Raw genomic sequence first — 25,583 nt, forward strand, 5'->3', positions numbered from 1 at the left:
GTTTGCCAATTTCTGTGGTGTAAATACTCCCACCTTGAGCAACATGACACCACTGATGATGAACTGGAAAGAGTTGCACAGTAGCTCATCATTATTATAGAATTTCCACCATTCAGAAATGACAGGCATACGTCATCTCGAGAGCATAGATAATAGTGAAATGTAGTAAAGTAATTAGGAGATAATAAGTTTTGAGTATTTATTACCTTTTTTATGTGATTTATTTGCTTGTAAGTTTATATAATTTAAATAAGCTTATATAATTTTTAATAATGGCTATGTTTAAAAAACTGGCCTGTAGAATTTCTGAAAATTTAATTGTCAGCTTTCATGAGCCAGTATGAGCTGTCTCCAGTGCACTGCTAGGTAGATGTATTCTCACTTTTCTTGTATAAATATAAAATATAAATATATAAATTATATATGTGTATATATATAATGTGGGTATATATATATAATATGTATATGTGTATGTATATGGTTTTTTAGGTGAGATTTAAAAAATAAGATTGGGATCACACTGAATATTCAGTTTGGGGATCTGTTTATCTACCTTATAGAAGTAAATTCTGTACTGGTCACACTCTGTTGCTTTGCCACAGACTGTACTTTAGGCCATTTCACTGTGGTATAGCTGGTCACGAGGCAGACTGGGTGAGAATGGCTGAATACAACGCCTCTCCTCTCCAGTGTGGGAGGGAAGAGGAAAGAATGAATGGGGAGGGGACCCCAGAAATCTCCTGAGTAGCGGGCCGGTTATATCACGGTGTGGCACTGGTGTGGGCTGTTCATTCCTCTTCTCTTTAGAGCCTTGGCTCATCCACAGTCTATATAGCTGGACCCCATCCCTGCCATTCTCTGCTGTGTTCTCTTCGGCATTTTCTTGCTTCCCTCCTTTCTGCTGCTTTCTAGTGCTTATAGCAGGCAGATTTACTCTCTCTGAATCTTTTAAAATGTCCTGTAAAGATAGAACTGCTGGGACCTCCCTGGCGGTCCAGTGGTTAAGACTTCGCCTTCCAGTGCAGGGGGTGTGGGTTCGATCCCTGGTCGGGGAGCTAAGATTCCACATGCCTTGCAGCCAAAAAACCAAAACATAAAACAGAAGCAGTATTGTAACAAATTCAATAAAGGCTTTAAAAAATGGTCAACATAAAAAATATCTTAAAAAAAAATAGAACTGCTAGTTTGGGGGCAGTTGTACTCGGTGGCTGCAGTCTTCATCAACAGTCATACCCTTAAATGAAGGTATCTTCAAATATCTAATGTGTATCCTAAAACCTGTTTTTCTGTGGGCTCCCTAATCTAGCTATTTACTGTACCTGTTAGGTAATTTCATGTAACTCTTAGTAGTCATCATTTTAAATGCCTTTAAAGTCTTTTGGCTGCCAAATATGTTCTTGTTTTACAGTGAAAAAGATTTCCAGTGGCTTTGCAAAAACTAGGTATTAGCTGGTAGGTGCGCTGCTTGCAATCCTTATTGTAATGGAGAAGTTGTTGAATATTGCAGTAAACGTTTTCATGCCTACCCGCTGCTGAAGTTCTGTTCCAGTTCCCAGAGGAGAACAAATCTGCATGTTTGTTGTTAGAATGAGCTCAGCTATCTCCGTGTTCTCTTTTACAATTCTTAGTCAAAGTTTTAAGCTTTAACAGAAACTCTAAGAACTGCCAGCTTTTGAAGTACTTGGTTAAATGATTTTTTTAATGTATTTGTTTTTATTAGCAAAACAAAAGCCTTTTTAGGCCTTCAACATATGAAAATGATCAGATTTTTCTGTTTTGTTATGTTTATTGCTTCATTATTATTTCCTCCACCATTGATTGAACCTATTTTATTCTGGCTTAGACATCACTGAGATTTGGTAAAAAGATAGAAATGTAATGCTGTAGGAAACTATAAAAGGGTAAAAGGAAAGACTTAGCCAACCTAAAACCTTTGATCAAGAAATTACAAAGCTAAGAAATGTGTGGCTACGACATTCACTTTTAAAAGAGATTTTTAAAAGAGTATTGGTCTAGAAAAATCTTGTAGTGCCTTATAACAAATAATTTATGCATTTTTATTAATAACATTTAAACCTAGCTTTTAAAAAATATCTGCCTCACTATTTCAAATAAAAAATGGAGCCAACATTTTAGAAATAATACCTTTGTAAAGTTTTAAAGTCAAGGTTTCAAACTGACCTAATTTTCTATCTTATTGGAAGCATCACTTAACTGATATTTTGATCAGTTTCAGATGCTTAAAATATATATTTGTTTTTGCAATGAAAAATAGCAAAACTGCCTTGTGGCAGTTTTATTTTCATCCCATAAAGAATGGAGAGGGGACTTCCCTGGTGGCGCAGTGGTTAAGAATTCGCCTGCCAATGCAGGGGACAGGGGTTCGAGCTCTGGTCTGGGAAGATCCCACATGCTGCGGAGCAACTAAGCCCGTTCGCCACAGCTACTGAACCTGCGCTCTACAGCCTGCGAGCCACAGCTGCTGAGCTCGAGAGCCACAACTACTGAAGCCCGCGCACCTAGAGCCCATGCTCCGCAACAAGAGAAGCCACTGCGATGAGAAGCCCGCGCACCACAGCGTAGCGTAGCCCCCGCTCACCGCAACTAGAGAAAGACTGCACGCAGCAACGAAGACCCCACGCAGCCAAAAATAAATAAATAATGGAGAAACACGAAATCATGTTTCTCACCTTTTTCCTTTCCCTGCTGCCTTCTACTAAACCCACTGACTTTTCATATGCTATTATTAATAGTAAGATTTCATTTTTTACAAGAGGATACTACAGTGGTTAATTGAGATGAATTTGATCTCATTTGAAAACTACCACATGCTGAGGTTAAGGCATCTTCCCAAATATTCATATGCCTGCACACACCCCTTTGTTTGGAACATATTTTGTTGCTAGCCCAGCTCCAAATATCAGCTGCTTCTGGAACTTCTGAGTTTTGATACTGATTTTTTTTTTTTTTTTAAAGAAGATGTTGGGGGTGGGAGTTTATTAATTTTTTTTATTTATTTTTTCTGTGTTGCGTCTTCGTTTCTGTGTGAGGGCTTTCTCTAGTTGTGGCAAGTAGGGGCCGCTCTTCATCGCGGTGCGTGGGCCTCTCACTGTTGTGGCCTCTCCCGTTGCGGAGCACAGGCTCCAGACGCGCAGGCTCAGTAGTTGTGGCTCACAGGCCTAGTTGCTCCGCGGCATGTGGGATCCTCCCAGACCAGGGCTCGAACCCGTGTCCCCTGCATTAGCAGGCAGATTCTCAACCACTGTGCCACCAGGGAAGTCCTTTGGTACTGATTTTGATTGCCCATGTCATCAGGAGACACCAAGCATCTATGCTATGTAATTATCTCTTCTAGTTAATCCTGAATTATTCAAAGTGAGTTAGGAATGATGTCAAAACGAAGGCCAAAAATATTGGTCTATACTAATTGTACCTAATTGTACCTCCACTAAAAATTAATCCCCTCACTTTCACTCTGATAGATTTATCAAGTTGTGTGTAGAGTGTAATTCCTCTTTTCCTCCTTCCATCCTTCCTACCTTGTCCTCCTGCATCCTTTATTTATATGACCTAAAATTCAAATAATCTATTAATCAGATACTCTCCCTTACTTATCTACATATATATTCCTTTGATTTTTTTTCAGTCTCCAAAGGAATAGAGTTAATCTCAGGTTATTTTTTAAGTGTTAGATTTGTTCATGTACTAAGGAAGGAAAAAGATAAATAAAAGCTGTAACCAGAAATGTTAGAAAAGAGCCCATCTCCATAACTGACATCAAAAAGTGTTACCAGCTACGTCTCTGAGTTTACAGCAGCAGTGAAGGGGTGGGGTCATTACCTCTTTCTGCGTCCCACCCTCTTCCATCCTTTTGCATAATAGGACCAAGAGAATAGAAAAATAGATTACATCTTCTGATGAGAACTGTCATAAAAAAACACACTTATACCAAAAAGCAGATTTTTCTAGGTAGGTGATAAATTAATGTTATGAGAAATTCTTCCTCCTTCTCTTTTCTCCCTGAATATTTTTTTCATCCTTGAGCAGAGGGTTTTCACTTGGTGTTTGCTTCTTATTATCTAGGCATTAGGACTCTGTATATGGTCTGTGATGTAGGAAACATCTGCCTTTAATTGTTCCTTCTGTAGTGTGACCAAGTGACTCTGGATTTCCACCAAGCTTCCTGTGTCCTAATTTTTCTTGCCAGGTGGAGTCCCCTGCCAGTCTCCTGTCTGTCACAGGAGTTTATCCCAGGTTTTCCCTAACATCCGTAAGTAAGTGTCCAAAGGGATGTGACAACCTTTTCCAGTAGAAGCTCTGCCGCAGGATGACAGATTTTAGGGAAGGGTGTGGATTTTCTTATTTTCTTTTTTAAAAAGAACTTCTCTTTAAAAAATTTAAAAGTCATTGTTAAATAGGGTGGAATTGCAGGGATCATTTGTCTTTAGGAGACTTGTTCTTTACTTATGATCTAAAATATTTTATGGCATGGAATCTGAACATGCCAAAAGTACTTTAAAAGTTGTCTTACTTTTTTTAAATTGGCCCTACTTATTTTTTTTAATTTAAGGTTTATATGCAACATCCTTCCAATATGTACCTTGCCTGAGAAGGAGTTTATAGACTAGCAGAGGAAATAATACAACAAAACACCTCTAATACAAGATACCAAGAATATGAAAGACCTAATTTTAAGAAAAGCAGAACTACACACAAATTGTGAGCTCCTGCCCACAGGCTTCTCGCTAGACCATCAGCATCTTACAGCCAGGGACCATGTCCTAATTGTAGATCTTATTTCTTTGGTATCTAGCATAATACCTGGAATAAAATAAGCATTAAAGTTCCTGGTTGAAAATTAAAAATTTCTCTTCATAACTGGGTACATGCCTGTCTTTTGGTCAAAATTACAGACATCATCAGCTAATAAGACAGAAGTTTGAAAAATCAGGCTCTGGATGTTTTGGGTGCTTCAAACTTGAAACTGCCATCTATTTATTTGACATTTTATTATCCCTCACTCTGTCCTGGCATATATATAATGGACGCCCCTTTAGAACCGTGAGATCTTTTTCATGCCCTTTACCAACAAATAACTTTTAATCATAAAATTTAATCCTCCTATATTGCTATATATCCAGCAAGGGGAGGGGTAAATTTTAGCCCTTTTTCTCTTTCTGGGTTTTCTATGTAAACTCATTCTATAGATCACTTTAGGTTGACTATAAAGGAAAGATATAAGCCCAGAAAAGATTTATTCTGATTATTATTTCCTCGGTTCATTCGATAGGTGTTTGTTGAACACAGTTATACATCAGACCCACAGTTTTCACCCTTTTTGTGTTAACATCTGAAGATCCAGCTAAAGACCCTATTCTCACATGTTGCAGTAAATGCCACCTTTCTTAGGTGCTGACTTGACGTTATGCCTATTCCTCTTCTCAGAGTAAGTTGTACGTGCTCTACATCATATAACATAACCCACGGTTGCATCTGATTAATATCACTGTACGCTATTGTGTATGAGACATGGTTTGAAATTTAACAGCACACCAGTGAAGTTCGTGCTGCTTATGGGTTGGGAATTACCAGAGGCTTAACTTATAAAATTACCCCTGAAATTCCATTAATTGACACTTAAAGTACAGTATTTGTTGCCAAATTAGGTGCCATGTTGATGCCATCTCTTAATAAGGTGAACCTGGCCAGTTTTCCATCTACTGTTAGGAGAGAGTTCTGTTCTTCTTTGAGCACCAGATGCTCATCAAGGTGACATTTTGTAGGAAAAATACCTATTTTTAAACATCAGACCCAGACACTTTTGGCAAGATGGGCATACAAGATGTACCTGGGAACTGAAACCAACAGAACAAAGCCAGCAGCAAAATTATTTCTGGGGATTTGCTTATTAAGTAGATTGTAGGTGGGATCACCTGTACTATTCAAGTTACATGTGTTTCTGTCTGTGAGTAGGATTGAGTTTGCATTAGTTCAGTGAGCATGTGATCCCACTGAGCTGCACTGTAAAAGCGAGTGGAGACCGTTTCTTTCCTTGAGAAGTTTGCAGGCTAATTAGGAAGTCGAGACATGCATGTGTGGGAAAAAAAGAAAAAACAAAAAAGTGTTGGAAAGGACAGGGCAACATATTCTAATTTTAAATGTACTCTAGTTATTAATAGTAGAGCTGAAAGCCTCTTTGCAGGATCTTTGAACACTTTTGTGGGATTTGTTTTTTAGTAGAGCTAAAGAAATATGAAACTCTGCAGAGCTACTGATCACCATGCCCATTTTGTGAAAAACATCATGGGAAGCATGACCTAAAGGAACAGAGATCTGTGTTCTCAATGGGGAAAATACAGCGCTCACAAAAGCCTGGTGGTCTGCTTTGTTCTCTCGGCTTTGTTGTTGCTTCAGCTTCGTAGGAGATTAGGTACATGAGAAGCATGCATTGTGAAACTCAGAGTGGTTGTTAAGTTGTGAATAATCATTGCAACTGAAATGCGAATGGTCAATTATTTGAATTTATAAGGCAGGGTTATGATAACTACCGGGCAACTCAACGGGCGTGGGCAGAATAGCTCCAAAAATTTCAACCACATGTAATTATGGACTCCAGAAGTTTGTGTATTGGCAAACAGGGTGGGAAAGAGAACTAACGTTTTTTGAGACTCTAATAAATGCCAAGCACTGTGCTGTATATTTTATGTAGTATTTTTTCATTCAGTTTTAGTAACAAGCCAAAAGATGGGCATTTGTATCCACATATTACAAATAAGAAACAGTCCCAGCAAGTAAGTAAATTGGCCGAGCTCACACAAATAGGAAAGCAGGTCTCTGGCCAGCTCCAGATTCTGTCGTTTTCCCACTACAGTCATGATACCCCAGAGGTACATCATGCATTCTGTTTGCTTTCTTTCTGCCTGTCCTCTGTATTCTTCAGGTTCACCGGCACACTGTCAATAGAACTCATTTTACAAATTTTATAACACGTAGAGTGTGTTAATGAGACTCATTAAAATATGTATTAACTTTTTTTGTCCAGAAACCAAATATGTAAATAAAGGTTGTACATATGATTTTCTTGTCTTTGAAAAAGATTAAGTAGAAAAATACCTGATGTAACTTGATGTTATATTATAGATCTCAGTGATTATACTTGAGCTGTCAACGTGATGAAAAAGAAAGTTAGTAAACTCAGAACTCATACAACTTTTTGCCTAAAGCTTTCAAAGTATTAATAGAAGTATTTTATAGTTTTGTTTTAGTTTTTAACTTTAGCAAAAGTCATTCTAATTGGATCTCAATTATTTTTCTTTACTAACCTTTATTTTCTAATTCTGAAGAAGGAATTCACTCCCCTTGCCATACCCAAACTTTATGGAAGCCAATCAGAGTTTTAGAACTAAAACATAATTTGTTTTCATTAGTTTCAGATAACTACACTTAATCTTATTTTTTTCCATTCCCCACAGTGTATCAGATCTGGCTCTACATGTTATGATGATGATATTAACTTAGACACTTTTAAAATGACATCATAGCTTTATATTTGTCTCAGTGGCAAAATATTATTTACTAACTCATACTTTCTTCTCCCATTACATGATATTGTCTTAATCTAGCAGGCAATATAGGGTGATAAATTTTGATTGATGCACGGAAAAGATGAAAGCACAAGTATTTTTGTTGTTCTGTAACACTAGTGCTTTCTGTTTCGAGAAGCAAATCAAGGTTGGCCCAAGGCTTTGTTTATAAAAGTGCTATATATGTAATGATTTCTTTTTCTGCAGTGCAGCAAGTCAAGGTTTACTGTAGTCCTGAAATTAGTATCATAAAAAAAGCCGTGCACATAATCCTTGGTTTGTAAACACCTGACTTAAAAAGGTTATTTTCATAGAATGACTGACTTCTTTTGTTCCTTCTTAGAAAGACTAATTTTTTCACCTGATATAGCCATAGTACCGCTTTTCTAAAACTGTTCTTGGTGCTAGAAGTTGCTTTTACTTCTTCTCTTCTCATCACTGCCTTTGTCCTATTCCCTCGCATTGAGCCTCTACCCCTGCCCCATTTATTCCCACTGCTGCCACCATCAACTTGGCAGCCGGAAATGGCAAAGCCAACATCTTTCCCATCTGTATAAGCACTGTTACTCTTTTTTGTTGCCATTGGCTTAGTGGTCCAACTGAGGGCAGTTTTCCTCCACGGGACATTTGGCAATGTCTAGAGACATTTTGGGTTGTCAGAACTGCAGAGGGGTGGGGGGAGTGTGCTTTTGGCATCTGGTACGTATAGGCCAGGGATGCTGCTAATCATCCTATAATACACAGGACAGCCCCCCACCCCTACCCCCTTAACAAATGTCAGTAGTACCAAAGGTGAGAAAACCTGCACTAGTTCTATTCAAGCATCAGCTCTGTCCTTTCCTCACCTCTCCCAGGGCTAAACTTAGACACTCCTCTTTTGAGCTCCCATAATACCTTGTATAACATTTTTTTCATATCCTGTTTATATCTTTTATTTGTTGATCTTGTCAATAAGATTGCATACTTCTTGAGGGAAGAGGTATTTATTACCAATATTTGTGTCGCCAGTTTGTGGCAAAATGTCAGATACATAGTGAGAACTCCATACGTAAATAAATGCATTTTTGAATAAGACACCCTAGACTTCTCCAGTGCCTTTCTGGAACTTCCAGAAACCTCCTCTTGCTCACTTTTATCTTCTTTTTCCTACATCTACTCATTACTTATTTTTTAAAACGTTAGTGTGTCAACCCTGTCATTCATATATTTAGTTCCTAAAAATATGGATCTACCCACAATTCAAGACATATAGTGGGATAGGGAGGGTGGGAGAGAGACGCAAGAGGAAGGAGATATGGGGATATATGTATATATATAGCTGACTCACTTTGTTATACAGCAGAAACTATCACACCATTGTAAAGCAATTATACTCCAATAAAGATGTTTAAAAAAAAAAAAAAGACATGTAATGCCAGATTCCCGGGTTTATTCATAAACCCTTTAAAAATGTCAGGCATGCCATAAACATCATGGCTGGTGCATACAGACCAGCTACAGTCAACAGGGCTTGTTCTAGGGAGATGTCCCAGACAAATTCCTACTTGCTTTTGAAGCACTTTGCTGTCATATCCCTGATCCATGGATTCTTAGTGTTTAACCTAGCTAGTCATGCCTGGCATCAACACTGCCCTCTGTAGCACGTTCCCACATCCTTTGGCATGGCATTTGGGTTCCATTCCTTTCTTATCTTTGACTATGGCTTCTTCATATGTGGGGCTCAAACCATGCTCAACTGTCTCTTTACTCCTGATGGTTTGCTACCTGACGCTCTCTCTTTAGAACCTTTCCTCCTACACATTCTTCAGGTCTCAGTCAAGACACATGTCACATGTTAGAAGCCTCTCCTTGGACCCCAAGATTGAGTGATGTATACCTTCTCTGCATTCATAGCACCTTGTGCCTACCCCTGTATACTATTAATAGAAAAGCAGTTGCAGTATTTGTCTTTCTTACCAAGGTCAGAGTCTGTGCTTTCAAGGCATTTCTGGTGCCTGGTACATATTATACATGTAATAAGTATTAGATGTATGAGAGAATGGATAAGACAGGATACCTCTTCCAGCCTGCAAATATCACACCGATCTGGTTAAACCTTTCTGCTGGGATGTGGAGATAAATCAGTCCAAATGTTGAGAGCCTTTGGAGAAGATGCTACATACAAGGAGATAACGTTTATGTTCACTGGCAGCTTTATCAGGTTGACTAGAGGGCTGTACCTCTAGATCACATTAGTTTAACTCCTTGTTAAGCTGATGGCTTTATTAACTAGTACTCTAATGATATGCCCATGGCCTTTATTGAGGATTTTTATATAGAATGCATTTTTAAAAATATACTCAGTTGCCTCTGCACATAGAAAGAACTCCAAAACCTATAAGATGTTGCGGGATGGGCACTTGCAGGCATTGTTCTGATTTGTTTACCAGATAAGCCAAATCCAGCAACTCCTGGATTTGGGAAAACAGTTTTTTCCTTACCAGAGAGAGTGGTGGGGCAATGAATTTAAACTTGGGAACAAGCTGTTGCTTTGAAAGTTGGATAAAGATTTTTTTTAATCTGTTTTATTTTGATAAAACATGATCCAAAATAAAGAGAGATTGGATTTTCTTAGATTAAGAACAACCATTGTGTTTGTTGTTGACAACATTACAGTGTCATACTTAGCAACTTTTATTTTGTTTTTTCCTGTCATCTGCAGAGTCTGGATGAAACTTCAATGTGAAATTTTGGGAGCCAGCTTTATGCCTAGGGGCGATTTGCTTACATATTGAACTTTGTGGAACAGTGGAACATTCAGAAACTTAACACCCATCCACCCAAGCCTGAATTGTAGACTTTTGGATTATAATCAGACACTAGTGAATCCACATCTGGCTCTGCCACTCACCAAGCTGTGTGACTGCAGCCCTAACCTCTAAGCCTCAGTTTCCTCCTCATTTTCAAAATGGATCGTGTGTTTGGCACACGTTATAATAAGCTGTTCTCATCGTCATCTTCATTGCTGAAATCTCATTTCATTATGTTGAGAAACTTTTTTTTAATGCAATTTTCTTTGTTAAGGACACTTTCTTAACAACTAAGCAAGGTTCTGTGCAAAAACAGTGGGAGGGAGTGATCCTACAGCACAGCCTGGGAAGGGCTATTGGGAGAAAGTGGGAAGAAAAGATAGAAGGGGACCGAGAACAGCTGGGGACCCCAGAGTCCTGGAGGAAGACAAATCAGCATCAGCAGTCACACCTGAGACAATTCTGTCTTGACTGCAACTTTTGGTTCTCCTCCTCAGGATAGAAAGCCATTTCCCCAAGCCCTCGTTTCCCTTGGAAGCTTCTTTGACTCTCATACTCTGTAGTGGGTTTATCTGCCGCACCAAGAACAAGGGCACCTGATAATAGGGCAGCAGTGCTTGAAGAGCAGAAGGCAAAAGATCTGGGTCAGCTCTGCCAGGCGCCAGGACGTGGGCTTATAAAATTAGAATGGAGTAAAGATGCAGTTTCACAGTCCTGTGTTTTGTCATGGAGGGGCCTGGGCTCAGGTTCTGTCTGAACAGCAGAAACCAGAGGAGAGCAAGTGAATCTCAAAAGAAAAAAAATCTCTTAAAAACATAAACTGTTAGGCCTACTATCTGTATGATATCAGACCCCAAAGTGAGACCCTGTCAAGGGCTGTATGTGTTGTCAGATGTGTTGTGATGGCCCTAAAGATTGTGAACAAACATGAACCATGCTGATAGCAGCTCGCGTTTATTGAACGAACACACACTTTGTTCCAGGCACTGTGTGAAATGCTTTAATGGATTCTCTCTCTTACTGTTCACAATGACCTCATGTGGGAGTTGAGTTATTCTTGATTTTATACGTGAGGAAACGAGGGGCCTTGGAGAAGCTAAGTAATTTAATTTGCACAAAGTCACACCAGCTGACAGGCAGAGGCGCCAAAAGTGAATATGGGCAGTTGGACCCAGAACAGGCTCTGCTGCCCCCTCCTCTGACCAGGGGTCATGTGGCCGTGTCTACTGTCCCGTGGTGGCCATTCTGCTTGGATGTTCCCAGCTGAGACATGAGCCTGAGCTCGTGCTGAGGGAGGATTCCTCTGAGGTCTTCTCTTAAGACTATAGAGTGGTACCTTCCACTGCAGTCTGGGCTCTGCAGAAAGATGGAGATAAAGGCGCATCTTCAAAACCCCAGATTTTGCACCTACAGCTACGTTTGAGATACAGACATTGTATGCACTGCACAGCCTGGAGGCTACTCCAGCATCTCCCAAAACTGCTTCCCATAGAGATGTGTTGGACCGCTGGCCTTCTTTCTAATTCTCCCTTCCACAAAACATGTCAGCCTCTAAAGGAGAACTTTAGAGCTTGGAAAATGTTGTTTTAGACATAAGATGGTTGTTTGGTTGGTTTTTAGATCTAGCCTGAACATGGTGCTGCAAGTCTTGAATTGTAGAACCTGAGCTGACCTCAGTCAAAATTCTATTTTGTGCCAAAGTTTCCACACCCGACACACAACTTTTCATTAAAGTATAACATACAGAAAAATACACAAAGTGTACAGCGCCACGAATTATCACACCTACTCAGCACCCCTGAAGGCCACCCTGTATTAGTTTCCTAGAGCTGCCCTAACAATACTATAAACTGAGTGACTTTTAACAACAGAAGTTTATTGTCTCACAGTTCTAGAGTCTAGAAGTTTGGAATCCAGCCTGTCAGAGGGGTCATGCTCCCTCTGAAAGCCGCAGGGGGTCCTTCCTTGCCTCTTCTTAGCTTCTGGGGGTCTGCCAGTGTCTTCGGTGTTCCTCGCCTTGCAGCTGCATCCCCGTCTCCCCACCTCCATGGCGTCTTCCCTTTGCATCTGTGTCTTCACATGGTCTTCTTCTAATGACACCAGTTACATTGGAATTAGGGGCCCACCCCACTCCAGTATGACCTCATCTTCACTATAGTAATGACATCTGTATTGACCTTATTTCCAAATAAGGTCACATTCTGAGGTACTAGGGGTTGGGACCTCAACGTATCTTTTTTAGGGAGGAAACAGTTCAACCCAAATGACCCCTACCATGTTCCACCCTAGTCAATATACCTTTCTCCTTCACAAAGGTAACAGAGTGTTGTAACATCCCTTCAGATCAGTGGAGACATTCAATAACACCCCTTATACCCTGCCTGGATACATACATGAAACTTTGCATTTTTTTTTTTTTTTTTTTTTTTTTTTTGGCCCCTACTTATACCCTGCCTGGATACATACATGAAACTTTGCATTTTTTTTTTTTTTTTTTTTTTTTTTTTGGACCCTGCCACACGGCATGCGGGATCTTAGTTCCCTGACCAGGGATTAAACCCTTGCCCCCTGGAGTGGAAGCGCATAGTATTAACCACTGGACCACCAGGGAAGTCCCCTAGACTTTGGCTTTTTGAGCCCTGCTTCTAAGTACTGTTTCTGATCTTTTTAATTACTGTACCTGAGTCAATGTAATACTGACACGCAGTCTCTGCACTTTTACACCAGGAAGTTTCTTCTGAAAACGTCAGTCATCCTATTTGCATTTTCGTGCTGTTGCCTGTTCTGTGTTACCTTATACTAATTTTTTTTAAGTAGTTGTTTACAGAAAGACTTCAAGAACCTTTTAAAAAAAATAAGTATTGCTGAAAATACTTATATTTTTATATTACGATCCTAGCTTCATAATATTGGAGACCTCCTGGAGCTTTTTTTTTTTCTTGTCTGTCAGAATAGTATATTCTTAAAGTATCCCTCCCATAAAATGAACTGATATATCATTATATCTTCCTGAAGTTTTATCTTATCTACCTAAGTAACTGGCAAGAGGATTTATACAGATTACCACAAGCATAAACTTTAAAAGAGCACAAATTCAAAAATAAGTATACATTTTTTTAAAAGCATTCTGAAAAAAAAATTTATAAACAAGTTTTTTTTTCCCTAAATCACATCATTAAAAGTTCATGGTTGTATATTTTTTCTAAATGACTCCAAAGTTTGAATAAAGACAAGAAACAAATGAGCAACAACCTTACAAACTAGAAGCACTAACCTTTGCAGCTGGAGAGTTTTGGCCAGTGAGTAAGGTGAGGCACAGAAGGCTTCTGTGACTCGCCCAAGGTCACATAGTCTGGGGTAGCCAGGACCAACCAGCTATTGAACAAACCTCAAAGCAAGCAAAGACTTCTATTTTTAGGTGGTGATACTTTTAATTCTAATCTTTGAAAGAAATGCTGTTGGTCCTGAGGTCAAATTGACTCTAAAAATGATCTATTTTGATCTGACATGAGAAGACAAGAATTCTGATTTCAAACACAAAAGAGATATAGGGGGGGTCAGAATTCTTTGGGGCGCCATGTAATTTCTACCTGATTTCAAGTAGTGTCCAGAAGTTCACTGGAAGACTCAGTATGTAGATAGCTATGAAAGCAAGCTTAAGGCAAAATTTTATTTACGCTGTAGACACGTCACCAGCCTCGTCAGTTCCCATAAAGCATCTTAAATATCAAAGGCAATTTGAAAAGTTTTAAAATTTATGTTTCTTAAATAGGATAGACCAGTAACTCATGTATCAAATTTGCTGCTTGAAGCCATTTGAGTCCCAGAAATGACCTGTCATTGTAAGTAATTCTTCTTTAAAAGGATTAATCAATGTGTAATAATTTTTCTTTCTTTCTTTTTCTAGCCAAGGACCCTTGTCATCCATTAGAGCAGTAATCAAGAGATGTAAGTTTGTTTCTTCCTGCTCTGTATTTTCCTCTGCAATAATTTTGAATGATGATTTAGATTTCCAGCAAGTGATTGTATTTGATGAATCTTACAAAGAATCTGACAAGAGTAGTTTCTCCTGAGGAGTAATAAACCATTTCAGACAAGCAGCTAGGTTTTCAGCGTTCTTTTCAACTTCTGTTTATTGATAAGCGAGTTCCTCAGAACAATATTTTTCTCTAGAGAACTAAGCTGTTAAAAAAAACCCAAAAACTATATTATGTAGTCAGTTTTAATGATCTAATATAAATTGTATGTAACCATTTTCTATAGGTAGAGACATCTGATGGGTTTCAAAAATATCAAACCCTGTCCTTTGTTCTTGATTTACTTCCCCAGTATTTTAATTTGACTCTGTAAATAAATGCTTATGGAGATCAGCTCACACTTCCACATACATGCTAGAAGTGCCGTAACAGAATTCTCTCTAAAATGGCACATTCATACTTTCTGACTTTACTTCTTGGTTAAAGCCTTAAAACTTGCTTTTGGTGCAGGAGTTCAACATTCTTTTTAATAAAAGGCTCTGCAAATGTCCCTTTTCCAAAAAATGCATGGATTACCTGTTTTTATTTTGTAAAAGATAAGAAAGGGATATTAAATGTTCTTCGCATTCTTTGAGCTGAGGTCACCACCCTGAGGAGAATGTATCGTATTTCTAGAAACATAAGTTATAATATTTAGTATGAATTTAGGATCTCCACAGGTGTGAAGAGCATGCATTTGAGCCATTGCAGTGAAAAAGTTGTCAGGTGGCAACACAGAAAGATATTCCATGCTTTCCCACGTTTAATTTTTTGTTGGTGGTGGTGAATTATGAAGGTGTGGGAATGCCACAGTGGATATTGATGGGAATTCATATATGAAAATGAAAAATTCATGGTAACTTTATATGCCTTAGAGCCCTTGGGGAGAAAGGGGCAGATGGGGCAGGGAGGGAATTTAAAAAGGAAAGTAGGGTTTGGAATTTAGACAAGATGTTCTTGCTGAAGATATAATTTGGGGTAATTAAGGTTATAGGGAAAACCTTGGGAGTCGCTCAGTATTTAAGGAGATAGTGTTGAGAATAGAGAAGGCGGGAAAAAAAATTAAAGAAAAAAAAGAGAGAATAGAGAAGGTGACAAAAGACAGAATCTTAGGAAATATTGGTGTCAGAGATCAAGCTGTGCCTTTAAGGTTCCATAGGGCCAGAGAGGCGTGAGGTCCTCTCACCGAGTCCTGTCTGCTGGCCCCTGCCTTTGTTCCCTGGCTTCTTACCTTTCCTCCCTCTTGGGTTTCAGAAGGGATTTGTTGGGGATTGTAATCCATTCCTGATTTCCCGTAGATCCTCCAGCATGGCACTTGCTTACACTGAGGCCCCGGTGCCCTGCAAGGCTTAGGAGAAGGCAGCTAAGGAGGAGTGGGCCAAAATAAGCTGAAAAAGAATGATCCCAGTAATAGAAAAACTAGGAGACAGCTATATGTTAGAGGTCAAGGCGGGAGAGGTTTTCAAAGAGAATGAGTGAACCACAAATAGCTCTTAATGCTGCAGCAGGTGAGGTGACAGGAGCTGAGAATAGGCCGTTGAGTGTGGTGCTCGGCAGTGACCTTGGAGCGGGCAGGTTCAGGAGAACGTTCAAGCTGGAAGCCACACTTCATTTCAACAATGAATGGAGCTCGTGAGGTTGGGGCAGCTGAGTAGGCTACTCTTTCATGAACCATGGTGGTAAACAGGAGGAGAAGGATGGAGGGTCAAGCAGAGAGGAAATCTGGGCACATTTATACACTGTGTAGGATGAGGAAGCCTGGAGACTTGGGGAGGGAGGAAGTAGGGGTGAGACCAGATTGGAGCAGGAGAAGAGAGGAAATAGTGAAGCTGGGCCCTAGGAGAGAGGGAGGGAGGAGGAGATGAAACAGAGGAAAAACGCCTGCTTTGAGGTGTCTTTAAAAATAATAATAACCCAGTGATCTTTTAATTCTTATATGTCACTCACTTTGTATACACTGAAGAAATATGTGTTGGTTGTATTTATTCCTGACGTTTAGGCAAGAAGGCCAAACAGATCCTTAGGTGCTGCCACGTAAATACAGAATGAAGAATAATTGTGTCATTCCTTCTATGTTTTCCCTTTTTGCCCATTCTATAAGAAAAAGTTGTAAGCAAATTTTGCCTTAGCCAACTCATTAAAATGTTTGCTTTCCTATCCCAGACTCAGTCATCTATCCTTGGCAAGGAGAAAGACTTTACCACATTGTTAAAGTAATATTCCTTAACTGGTTGTATTTTAAATTCTTTCGGAATGATTCTGGATCCAATCAAGACTTGAGATCCTTCTTTTTGTGTTCCTTCTTGGGAGCCCTAAATATTTTGGGCAAAGATCTTGAAAGTGTTCTAAGTGGATGTTTCTGGAAGTTCGTGCTTTTCCTTTCATTGACTTTTTAAGAGAAAATTATTCTTTGAAATTCACAGACTTAACTAGTATTTATTGCTTTCTGTGAGTCAGGAACTATTCACTTACATTGTAAAATAACACTCTGCGTGGTAGGCGTTAACCCCATTTTACAGATGGTAGGGATACTGAGTCTCGGAGATTAAATGGCCTCACAAGGTAGATCTGAGATGTGAACCTAGACTTCCTGACTCCAGCGCCATTTTGAGCTTTCCACTCCTTGGGTGTTCCTGTTATCATGTCAAACACCTCTAGTTTACACCCTGTCCCAAGCAAATGTAGTTAGTGAGTTATTTTTATTATTGTGATTTTCATTGGTAAGGTAGCACTGGAGCAAGGATGCTTGTAATATAATAATCCTTCTTTGTGTTTTTTTCTTCTGACAATCATTTAATTGATAATTTTGAATTATTTAGAATTAGGATTAGCATCCAGCTGTCCTGGCTCCACAAAGAGTTTAGTTCAAGAAGCAAACTGCTCCCAGCCCTTCCCATAATGAGCTGTGTGAGGCGGGATAATTCATTGACCCTCTCTGATCTCAGTCTCCTCATCTGTAAGGTTGGAGTAGGATGATCATTAAGGGTGCCTCCAACCCTGGTGGCACAGTGGTTGGGAATCCACCTGCCAATGCAGGGGACACAGGTTTGAGCCCTGATCCAGGAAGATCCCACATGCTGCGGAGCAACTAAGCCCGTGCGCCACAACTACTGAGCCTGCGCTCTAGAGACCACGAGCCGCAACTACTGAGCCCGCGTGCCACAACTACTGAAGCCCAAACCCCTAGAGCCCATGCTCTGCAACAAGAGAAGCCACCGCAATGAGAAGCCCGTGCACCACAACGAAGAGTAGCCCCTGCTCACTGCAACTAGAGAAAGCCTGCGCACAGCAATGAAGACCCAACACAGCCAAAAATAAATAAATAAATAAAATTTTTTAAAAGCAGAAATTTACTAAAAAAAAAAAAAGAAGAGGGTCCCTCCAGGCTTATGATCCTGTGGAAACTTAGGAGAATTCTTTATTAGTGCTAATAATGCAAATCCAGATCTCAGTCTTTTATAAACAGCTGAATATGAATTTGCCCTGTACTTAGAATTTAGCCATATGAACTAGAGAAGTTTGAAAATAATTCTATAAAATGATATAACTTTGACTGAAAAACCTGCCTTTATTCTGCGGCCTTAATCCAAAATGCATGGAAGACTGGCCTTGTGTGGCAGGGTTTAAAAGGAACATGTTCTGTGTGGGCCCTGGGGGCAAATTTGAGTCTCCTGGTAACAACCACATCAAATCTGTTTAATCTGGGAAAGTGAGAATGAGATTAAGCAGATAGTTGAGAGATTAGCAGGAAGAATGTGAGGCACTACATGAAAATCTGCCATGAAAATCTAAAGTGTTTCTAGCTACTACACTTGTTCAAAACTGACAAAAAGTGCTAGTCATTCTGTAAGGATCAAGAGAAAAAAGAGATTTCAAAGATGAGTGAATATGAGAAAAAAAAAAAAAAATCAGAGCAGGAGAGGGGAGAGCAAGTGTTTCTCCAAGAGTGTGGAGGAGGTCTGTAAGCATGATCGGGAGCCCTTCTCTCCCCTCATCCTGCTGCATGCAGTGCAGGAATACCACTGTGCCAGCCGGGGGTTGGGGTGCTGTTACTAATGACTGCTGGGGTGAAGGGGCAGAATCAAGTGGAAGGCCACTGATTTGAAAGATGTAAACTGACTACTGAATTACCTTTTGAGTACTATTCATACTTTAAAATTGATCCCTGTTGAAGTAGCAAATCGATTTTGCAGAACGATTTTTAGATTTTTTTTTTTTTGCACTGTTACTAAAAACTGTAGGAAGATTTTTTTTTTTTTTTTTTTACCGTGGTTATATGTGTGGATATCCTGGTCTGTACAGATATATCTTTACCTGCAACGTATTTCTTTACTCTCTGAAACTATGGTTCATCAACTTTTCCATCGAAGCACAGAGGTGGGTAGAAACAGTGGCATGACAAGACAGTTTTGCTGCTTATTCTTTTTAGAGCTTAGGCAACTGCATTCACTCTTTTTTCTCCCTTTCCTCTTCTGTAACCCCATCTTTTTTTCCCTTAGCACTCATGAATAGTGCACAGCAAAAATGCCCCGTGGACGAGGTATGTTTGTGACGATAAATAACATGATGTCTTTTAAAAGTGCTGTGTCTGCTGATTCTGGCTTTAGTGATGGTGGTGATGGGATTGTAGCACACTCGGTGAGCCTCTGACTTAATGAAACCGTTCTTACAAATCAGACCTGCCACTCAGAGCTTTAGCCTCTCAGTCCTCCTTTATTCCAGTAGAGAAAATGCACCTCAAGTTGGTTAACTCTTGATAGAAATGTACTAGTCCATCATACCAGTTGATGGTATGAGTACAGAACATCCTCCAACTCTAGATCCAAGGGTTATGGTTTCAGATGTCAGGTTTGCTTTGCTAACCCCACGTAGGTTTGCTGTCACAGCTCCAACCCCAGCCTAAATTTCATCCCCACCTCCCGTCTTCACCCCTGCCTTCCAGCTTTGGCATCCTCCTTGTTCAGAGAGAACCAGAACTTAATAGGAGGAAGAAAGAAAAGATTCATACCTTCAACCTTTTCAAGTCAGAAGAATTGAAAAAGTAGAGTATTGGAGACATAGGAAAGTAGAAGTAGTTTATGTCTGAAACAAATTCCCCTTTGTCCACAAATTTTTACAGTATAGTATTTGAAGATTTTTTTTGAAAGGTATCTTTTAAATGTGCTCCTTAAAATAGAAATACTATTCTCTATTACACATGTGTGTAATATGTGATCCCATATGTGACACATTTTCCAGGTCATCTGGTTAAGACATAATTTAATTTTAAAATAAAATTTGGAAAAAACCATCTAGCTTTTTTTTTTTTTTTTTTTTTGCGGTATGCGGGCCTCTCACTGTTGTGGTCTCTCCCGTTGCGCAGGCTCCGGACGCGCAGGCTCAGCGGCCATGGCTCACGGGCCCAGCCGCTCCGCGGCATGTGGGATCCTCCCTTACCAGGGCACGAACCCCTGTCCCCTGCATCGGCAGGCGGATTCTCAAGCACTGCGCCACCAGGGAAGCCCCCATCTAGCTTTTTGAGTTTGAGGTTTAAGGGAAAAGTTAGTGCTGCAAATACAATAATACTATCTACTATAAACATTTTTATAAAAGTGCTTTGAACACTTTTTGCATGTATTATTATTATCTCAATGTAAGTAATAAAACAACTTAAGGCTTGTAAAACTCCAGAAAAATTAGAAAATAGATGGAAATTTGACCACTTCCACTCTTTACAATAGAGTTATAAACAAACATTACAAAAGTGTAGTAATATGGATTAGAATAGATATTTAAAATTTTTTCTGCCCTTTGTTATTTCATGTCATCATAATGCTCTTACCATGCAATTTCTATTTAGTAGCTGTCGTCTTTTCTCTGTTCATTCTTCAAATTATTTTTCAGAACCACGGAATGTGCTTTGAGGAGTTTTTGAAATCTATATTTTCTTATGCAATTCAGATATATAACTATAATTAACTTTATGCCATATGAAAAGATTGTTTTGATTTGCTTTTCTACTATGGATGTTAAAATTCATGCATTCTCTCTGATGTCAAATATAAGCTAACTTTTTCAAATAGTATATCCTATAAAAATTTAAATCTTTATTGAATATACGAATTTTGTACTTTATCAGTGTACTCTTTCTTTTATAGCTTCTCGGACTTCTATTCAGAGTGAGCTTCATCGAGATAGGAGGTATGGTTATATTTATAATAGAGGACATAGATTCTGCTAATTATGAAGTAATAGTATGTCATCAGTTAGCAAGTTAAATATTTCTCTCTCATAAGGAGTGTATTACAGCCTCATCAGTACGTTTTCTGAATTAATCTGTAAGTTTGAATGATGATTTCGCTTGAGAGAAGAAGCAGTACAAGCCTGAAAATCTTCTTTTGACAGTAATTATTTACTGAAGCCAATCTAAAAATGTTTATTAAGCAACTGCTCTATGGGAAGCATTGTAGTAACTACTTCAAAGAAATGCTTTGTACCTCATAGCTACTTAGTAAATGTCACATGGATGAATGAACTGGTGACAGCATAGAAAATTGAATAAAGGAAGGATAAAGAAAGGAAAAGAGTCAGGCAGACTAGGTGGATAGCTGAATGAATAAAAATGGCTAGACGGCTGGTGGGAGGGAGGGATGGAGGGGAGCAGGGAGGAGGGAGTCACTGGATAGATAGAAGGAAGGGCCAATAGACAGACAGATGATAGGATGGATGGAAGTGTGGACAGGTGGATAAATAGAAAGATAGATTTATGGTCCCTACTGTCAGATTTCTTAAAGTATCGTGTTGACTAATGAAGAGCAAGGAGTTTATAGTCAGACATAGCCAAGTTCAAATCCTGACTTCGTTTCTCACCATGTGACCTTAGCTTTCTATATCCCCACCTTTAAAATGGCGCTAATCATACTTACCTCATAGGGTTGTCATAAGGGTTAATGCATGTATAGTGGTTAACATTTATTAACTAGTAATTCATTATCTGGTTAGATAAAAGCTATATAACAATTGGAATGACTCATTTGGATTCCACACAGGGAAGTGAAAGTAAGTTCACTGTGGCACACTTAACATAATGTCTAAGAGGGGATTGGCTAAATGCAATTTGTGAACCGCTTTTTCTAACTCTGAGTATAATACATGCTCATTACAGAAAATATTGGAAAACTAATAAAAATATAAAGAATAAAGCACAGCGTATTCACTCTCCTACATAAAGACAGCAACAATTAATAGCTTTGAATAGTACATTCCAGATTATGAAGATAGGTAACAAGATTCTGTACATACATCTCAGAATCTCATTTTTCTCTATAATTAGATCTTATATTTCCCTTTGTCAATCCAGTCTCTTCTAATATATGACTGTTTGTGTTTAAATAATATTTGTCTGTGAGGTGATGATATTCTTTGTTTAATCATTTTTCTCATGTTGAATATATGTGTTCTTATTTCAGTTATTTGTGCTAATAAATAATCCTTGTTATTTAAATTTTTAAAAGCTATAAGTAGAGGTTCTTAGGTAATGCAATTCATTTAATCAATGGGCAGTTTCTCCTGATTCACAGGCTAGCATGAGTGTGTACGTGTACAGTTTTTATAATGGCGGTGCTTTTTATTTTTATTTTCCATAGAGTTCTAGAGAAAGGCAGAGGAGGTATCATCATACCTATTTGTTAGATGAGAAAAGTGAGGCTCAGAGAGGTTGACTGATTTGCTCAGAGTCACGCAGTTGGTATTTGTTAGGAAATCAGGTTGAAGGTAAAGTGTAAACATGACACCGTAGAATCAGGTTAAGAAAATGATGAAAGAAGCCACACCTAAATCACTGTGGCTCCAAGTATTGAAGATTAAGCATCAGATTCCTATACAAACTGACCAGGAACACAGACACACACATCAGGGTCTAGAAGTGAACAAGTAAACTCTAAACACTTAAAGATCATTCTGAATGGGGGAAAAGATCATTCTGAATGGGGGAGAGGTAGAGTGAGGAGGAGGGCGCTGTTCTTCTAATACATAGTATCATTTCAGAGTATGTACTTTATAACGGAAAACTAAAACATTTCCATTCAACCAGTGCATTTTTCTGTCTTATGATACCCTATGTTTGTGCCATAGGCTAGATAGCAGAGCCCTGGGTTGAAGAGGTTGTATGGGTCTTGGTCCTCATTCTTATCAGCCAGGGCAGAGCGAAGTGAACTCAGGGTACATCTCTAACTCTCTGAGGCCAGTGTCATGGAGGATGGCTGTCACGTGCTCCCTCGAAGCCTGCCTCGGTGTACTGTTAGAAAAAGTGCGGGTGAGACAGGTCATTTCTGTGACTATGGCAGTTCTTATGTCACTTTCTTGGGTGGTAGTTATTTTCATGAATCTTTGAACATTTACAAATAGACAATAGCTTGTTACCAAGCTGTAAAATCTCACTGAGGCTTCTGTCTGCTAGGCGCCCAGAGATCACCATTGTGGCAGCTGAGCCACTGAGGCCGACCTCGTGGTTTCCAGGAGCCCCACCCCCAGGACTGGCATTTCCCCCATCTTCCGCAGCAGGCCCTTGGAGGCCCAGTGAGCTGGTTCCTGCCGAGGTGAGTAAACATCGCATTATCTCTCTGCATTTTATTTTTAATGAAGTTCAAAGATAAGAACAGTGAGACCGTTAACACCTTGGCTATCACCCATAGGTGTCTAAAATCTTCATCCTTCATTCTGCAGCTCCCACCATCGTATGAACAAGTCATAAAAGAAATCAACCAAGTTCAAGTTAACACTACAAATAATAATAATGCTGCTGCCACTCCAAGGCACACTATTACTTCAGCAACTCAGACTGACTTTTCAGAAGAAATAGACAACCATCTGCCTCAAAGTAATGCAAGTAATTTGTCTTCCCTAATTCTGACCTAGTTCTAGGGAAGTAATCAGTAGGCTCCAGCCTTTAAAATAATTTGCAATTTGTGCATAATTCATTGAGCTCTGCTTCCCAGTCGTTGTGATCACTGTGCTTGCTTTATTTGGGTTTGCTGTGATTATTATAATAGGCCATTCTTCATCCTCACAAGCCGCAGCCCCAATCTCTGGGGTTCACCCTAGTTCATATCACAAAAACATCATCTTTTTTTATTATTTTTTTAAATTTCTTTATTTTATTTTATTTTGGGCTGCGTTGGGTCTTCGTTGCTGCGTGCGAGCTTTCTCTAGTTGTGGCGAGCAGGGGCTACTCTTCATTGCGGTGCGCGGGCTTCTCATTGCGGTGGCTTCTCTTGTTGCGGAGCACGGACTCTAGGTGCGCGGGCTCAGTTGTTGTGGCATGTGAGCTCAGTTGTTGTGGCTCGCGGGCTCTAGAGCACAGGTTCAGTAGTTGTGGCGCATGGGCTTAGTTGCTCCACGGCATGTGGGATTTTCCTGGACCAGGGCTCGAATCCGTGTTCCCTGCATTGGCAGGCAGACTCTTAACAACTGCGCCACCAGGGAAGTCCCCAAAACATCATCCTTTTAACTCATGGTTGGTATTACTGCTGATGCCCTTTATTCCCATTGAGAAAGCTGTTATATTTAGCACTTAACTTGATAGGGTGCTAAAAGTGGTTGTCCCGTTAGGCTTTTAAAAAGCATTCTATTAAGATAACAAATGAGAGTAAGTTACTTTGGAAAAGTAAAGCAAGAATTTTGGGAATTTTGACAAGAGAGAAATGGTCATTGATAAGTCTACTGAGAATCAGGAATGTAATGGTGTTTTAAAATATTATATAGGGACTTCCCTAGTGGTCCAGTGCTTAAGACTCTGCATTTCCATTGCAGTGGAAGCACGGGTTCCATCCCTAGCCGGGGAACTAAGATCGTGTATGCTGCACAGTGTGACAAAAAAATAAATAAAAATAAAATATTATATAATGAATATTTTTATATGAATAAATATAATATGAAGAACCCTCCTACAGGAAGCTGAATATAAACATCTCTCCATTGATTTTAGAATTACTTTTTCCTAAGGAAGGAAACCAAAATCTCTTGATAGTCTACATGTATATTTTTAAACTCTGTGTATCCTTTTTCTTTGAAATTATAACATGGCAGCTTCTGTTCGTTTTGGTCTTGTCAGCACTGCCGGCACCTCTGAAACCTCTCCTGCCTTCCCCAGCAGCCTCAGCCAGCGATCCTCCGACAGACGAGACGCCTTTAATAGTCTTTGATATTTCTGAAGAACAGAGTTGTCCAGAAAACTCCAGTGCTACAAGATGTCCAGTGCCCAAACCAAGATCAAAAAGCAACCTCAGACCAGTGGCCAGAGAGCCTCACGTTAAAGAGCAGGATCCCCAGAGAAGCAGCCCAGCGGCCACGCCAGAGGAGGCAACCCCGAGCCGGCCCCAGCCCCTGTGGGACGATACCGGCCACTCGGACAGTCAGACAGTGATGAACATTATGAACGCAGAACGGAGCCCAAATACCGTCGTTTCCAGGATCAAAGCACTTGAGGGTCAGACAAATGCGGGAAGCGTGGGACTGCCCAAGAAGCCAGAAATTGCCCCCCGCACAGTCCCCCCGAGGCCTGCTCCTGCCTCAGGGAAACCCTCTGTGGCTCCCAAACCGGCAGCTGACAGAGCCTCTGGAGGCTGGGACTCCTGGACCACAAACAGACTCCGGGGGTCCTCTAGGGAAGGCCTCACCCCACACTCTCCACCGCAAGAAGCAGGGAGCGTCCCTGCAACCAAACCCGAATTGCCAAAGAAACCGAATCCTGGCCTCATACGAAGTGTTAATCCCGAGAGTCTGGGAGGAGGGTCCATGGCCGAGAGCCCCGCCAGTGGGAAGAAAGCCCCGACTCCGGCTCCTCGGCCTTTGCTGCCCAAGAAATCAGCTTCTGCGGGAGCGGCCCCGTACCCTGTGGCCTCAGAAACACCCCCCTACCCTGCGGCTTTGCTGAAACCCATCACTGTGCCTCCCCGACTCTCCCTGGCGTCACAAGCCAAAGCGTTCAGGTCCCTGGGAGAAGGACCCCCGGCCAGCCCCCCAGTCCCGGTTCTGCAAAGCAAACCTCCGGGGGACATCGACCTCATCAGCTTTGACGATGAGGTTTTACCCGCCCCATCTGGGAACCTGGCTGAAGACTCTATTGATTCAGAGATGGTTCTGGGTGAGTAAAACTCAGAAGTGGAGGGCAATCTAAATTCATCATAGGGTATCTCAAATGGCACTTGCTGTTTTCG

The 25,583-nt window shown here is 40.1% G+C and overlaps 1 protein-coding gene across 3 annotated transcripts in view; it reads left to right on the top strand.

The window, feature by feature from the left end:
• The window catches only part of SH3D19 (SH3 domain containing 19), a 94,609-nt gene that overhangs the window by 18,289 nt on the left and 50,737 nt on the right, over positions 1-25,583 (top strand). For 2 of the 3 annotated variants that reach the window (XM_024764062.1, XM_024764059.1), the window contains exons 2-7: positions 14,280-14,320; positions 18,888-18,928; positions 20,526-20,568; positions 22,826-22,964; positions 23,092-23,245; positions 24,479-25,510. In XM_024764062.1, coding sequence (XP_024619830.1) covers positions 18,913-18,928; positions 20,526-20,568; positions 22,826-22,964; positions 23,092-23,245; positions 24,479-25,510 — 1,384 coding nt within the window. In that variant the 5' untranslated portion in view covers positions 14,280-14,320; positions 18,888-18,912. The remainder of the gene's footprint in view (positions 1-14,279; positions 14,321-18,887; positions 18,929-20,525; positions 20,569-22,825; positions 22,965-23,091; positions 23,246-24,478; positions 25,511-25,583) is intronic. The other variant, XM_024764060.1, reaches the window with a different exon arrangement.

The sequence above is a fragment of the Neophocaena asiaeorientalis genome, unplaced genomic scaffold (assembly GCF_003031525.2).
Source record: "Neophocaena asiaeorientalis asiaeorientalis breed wild unplaced genomic scaffold, Neophocaena_asiaeorientalis_V1.1 scaffold594, whole genome shotgun sequence".
Taxonomy (NCBI): Eukaryota; Metazoa; Chordata; class Mammalia; order Artiodactyla; family Phocoenidae; genus Neophocaena; species Neophocaena asiaeorientalis.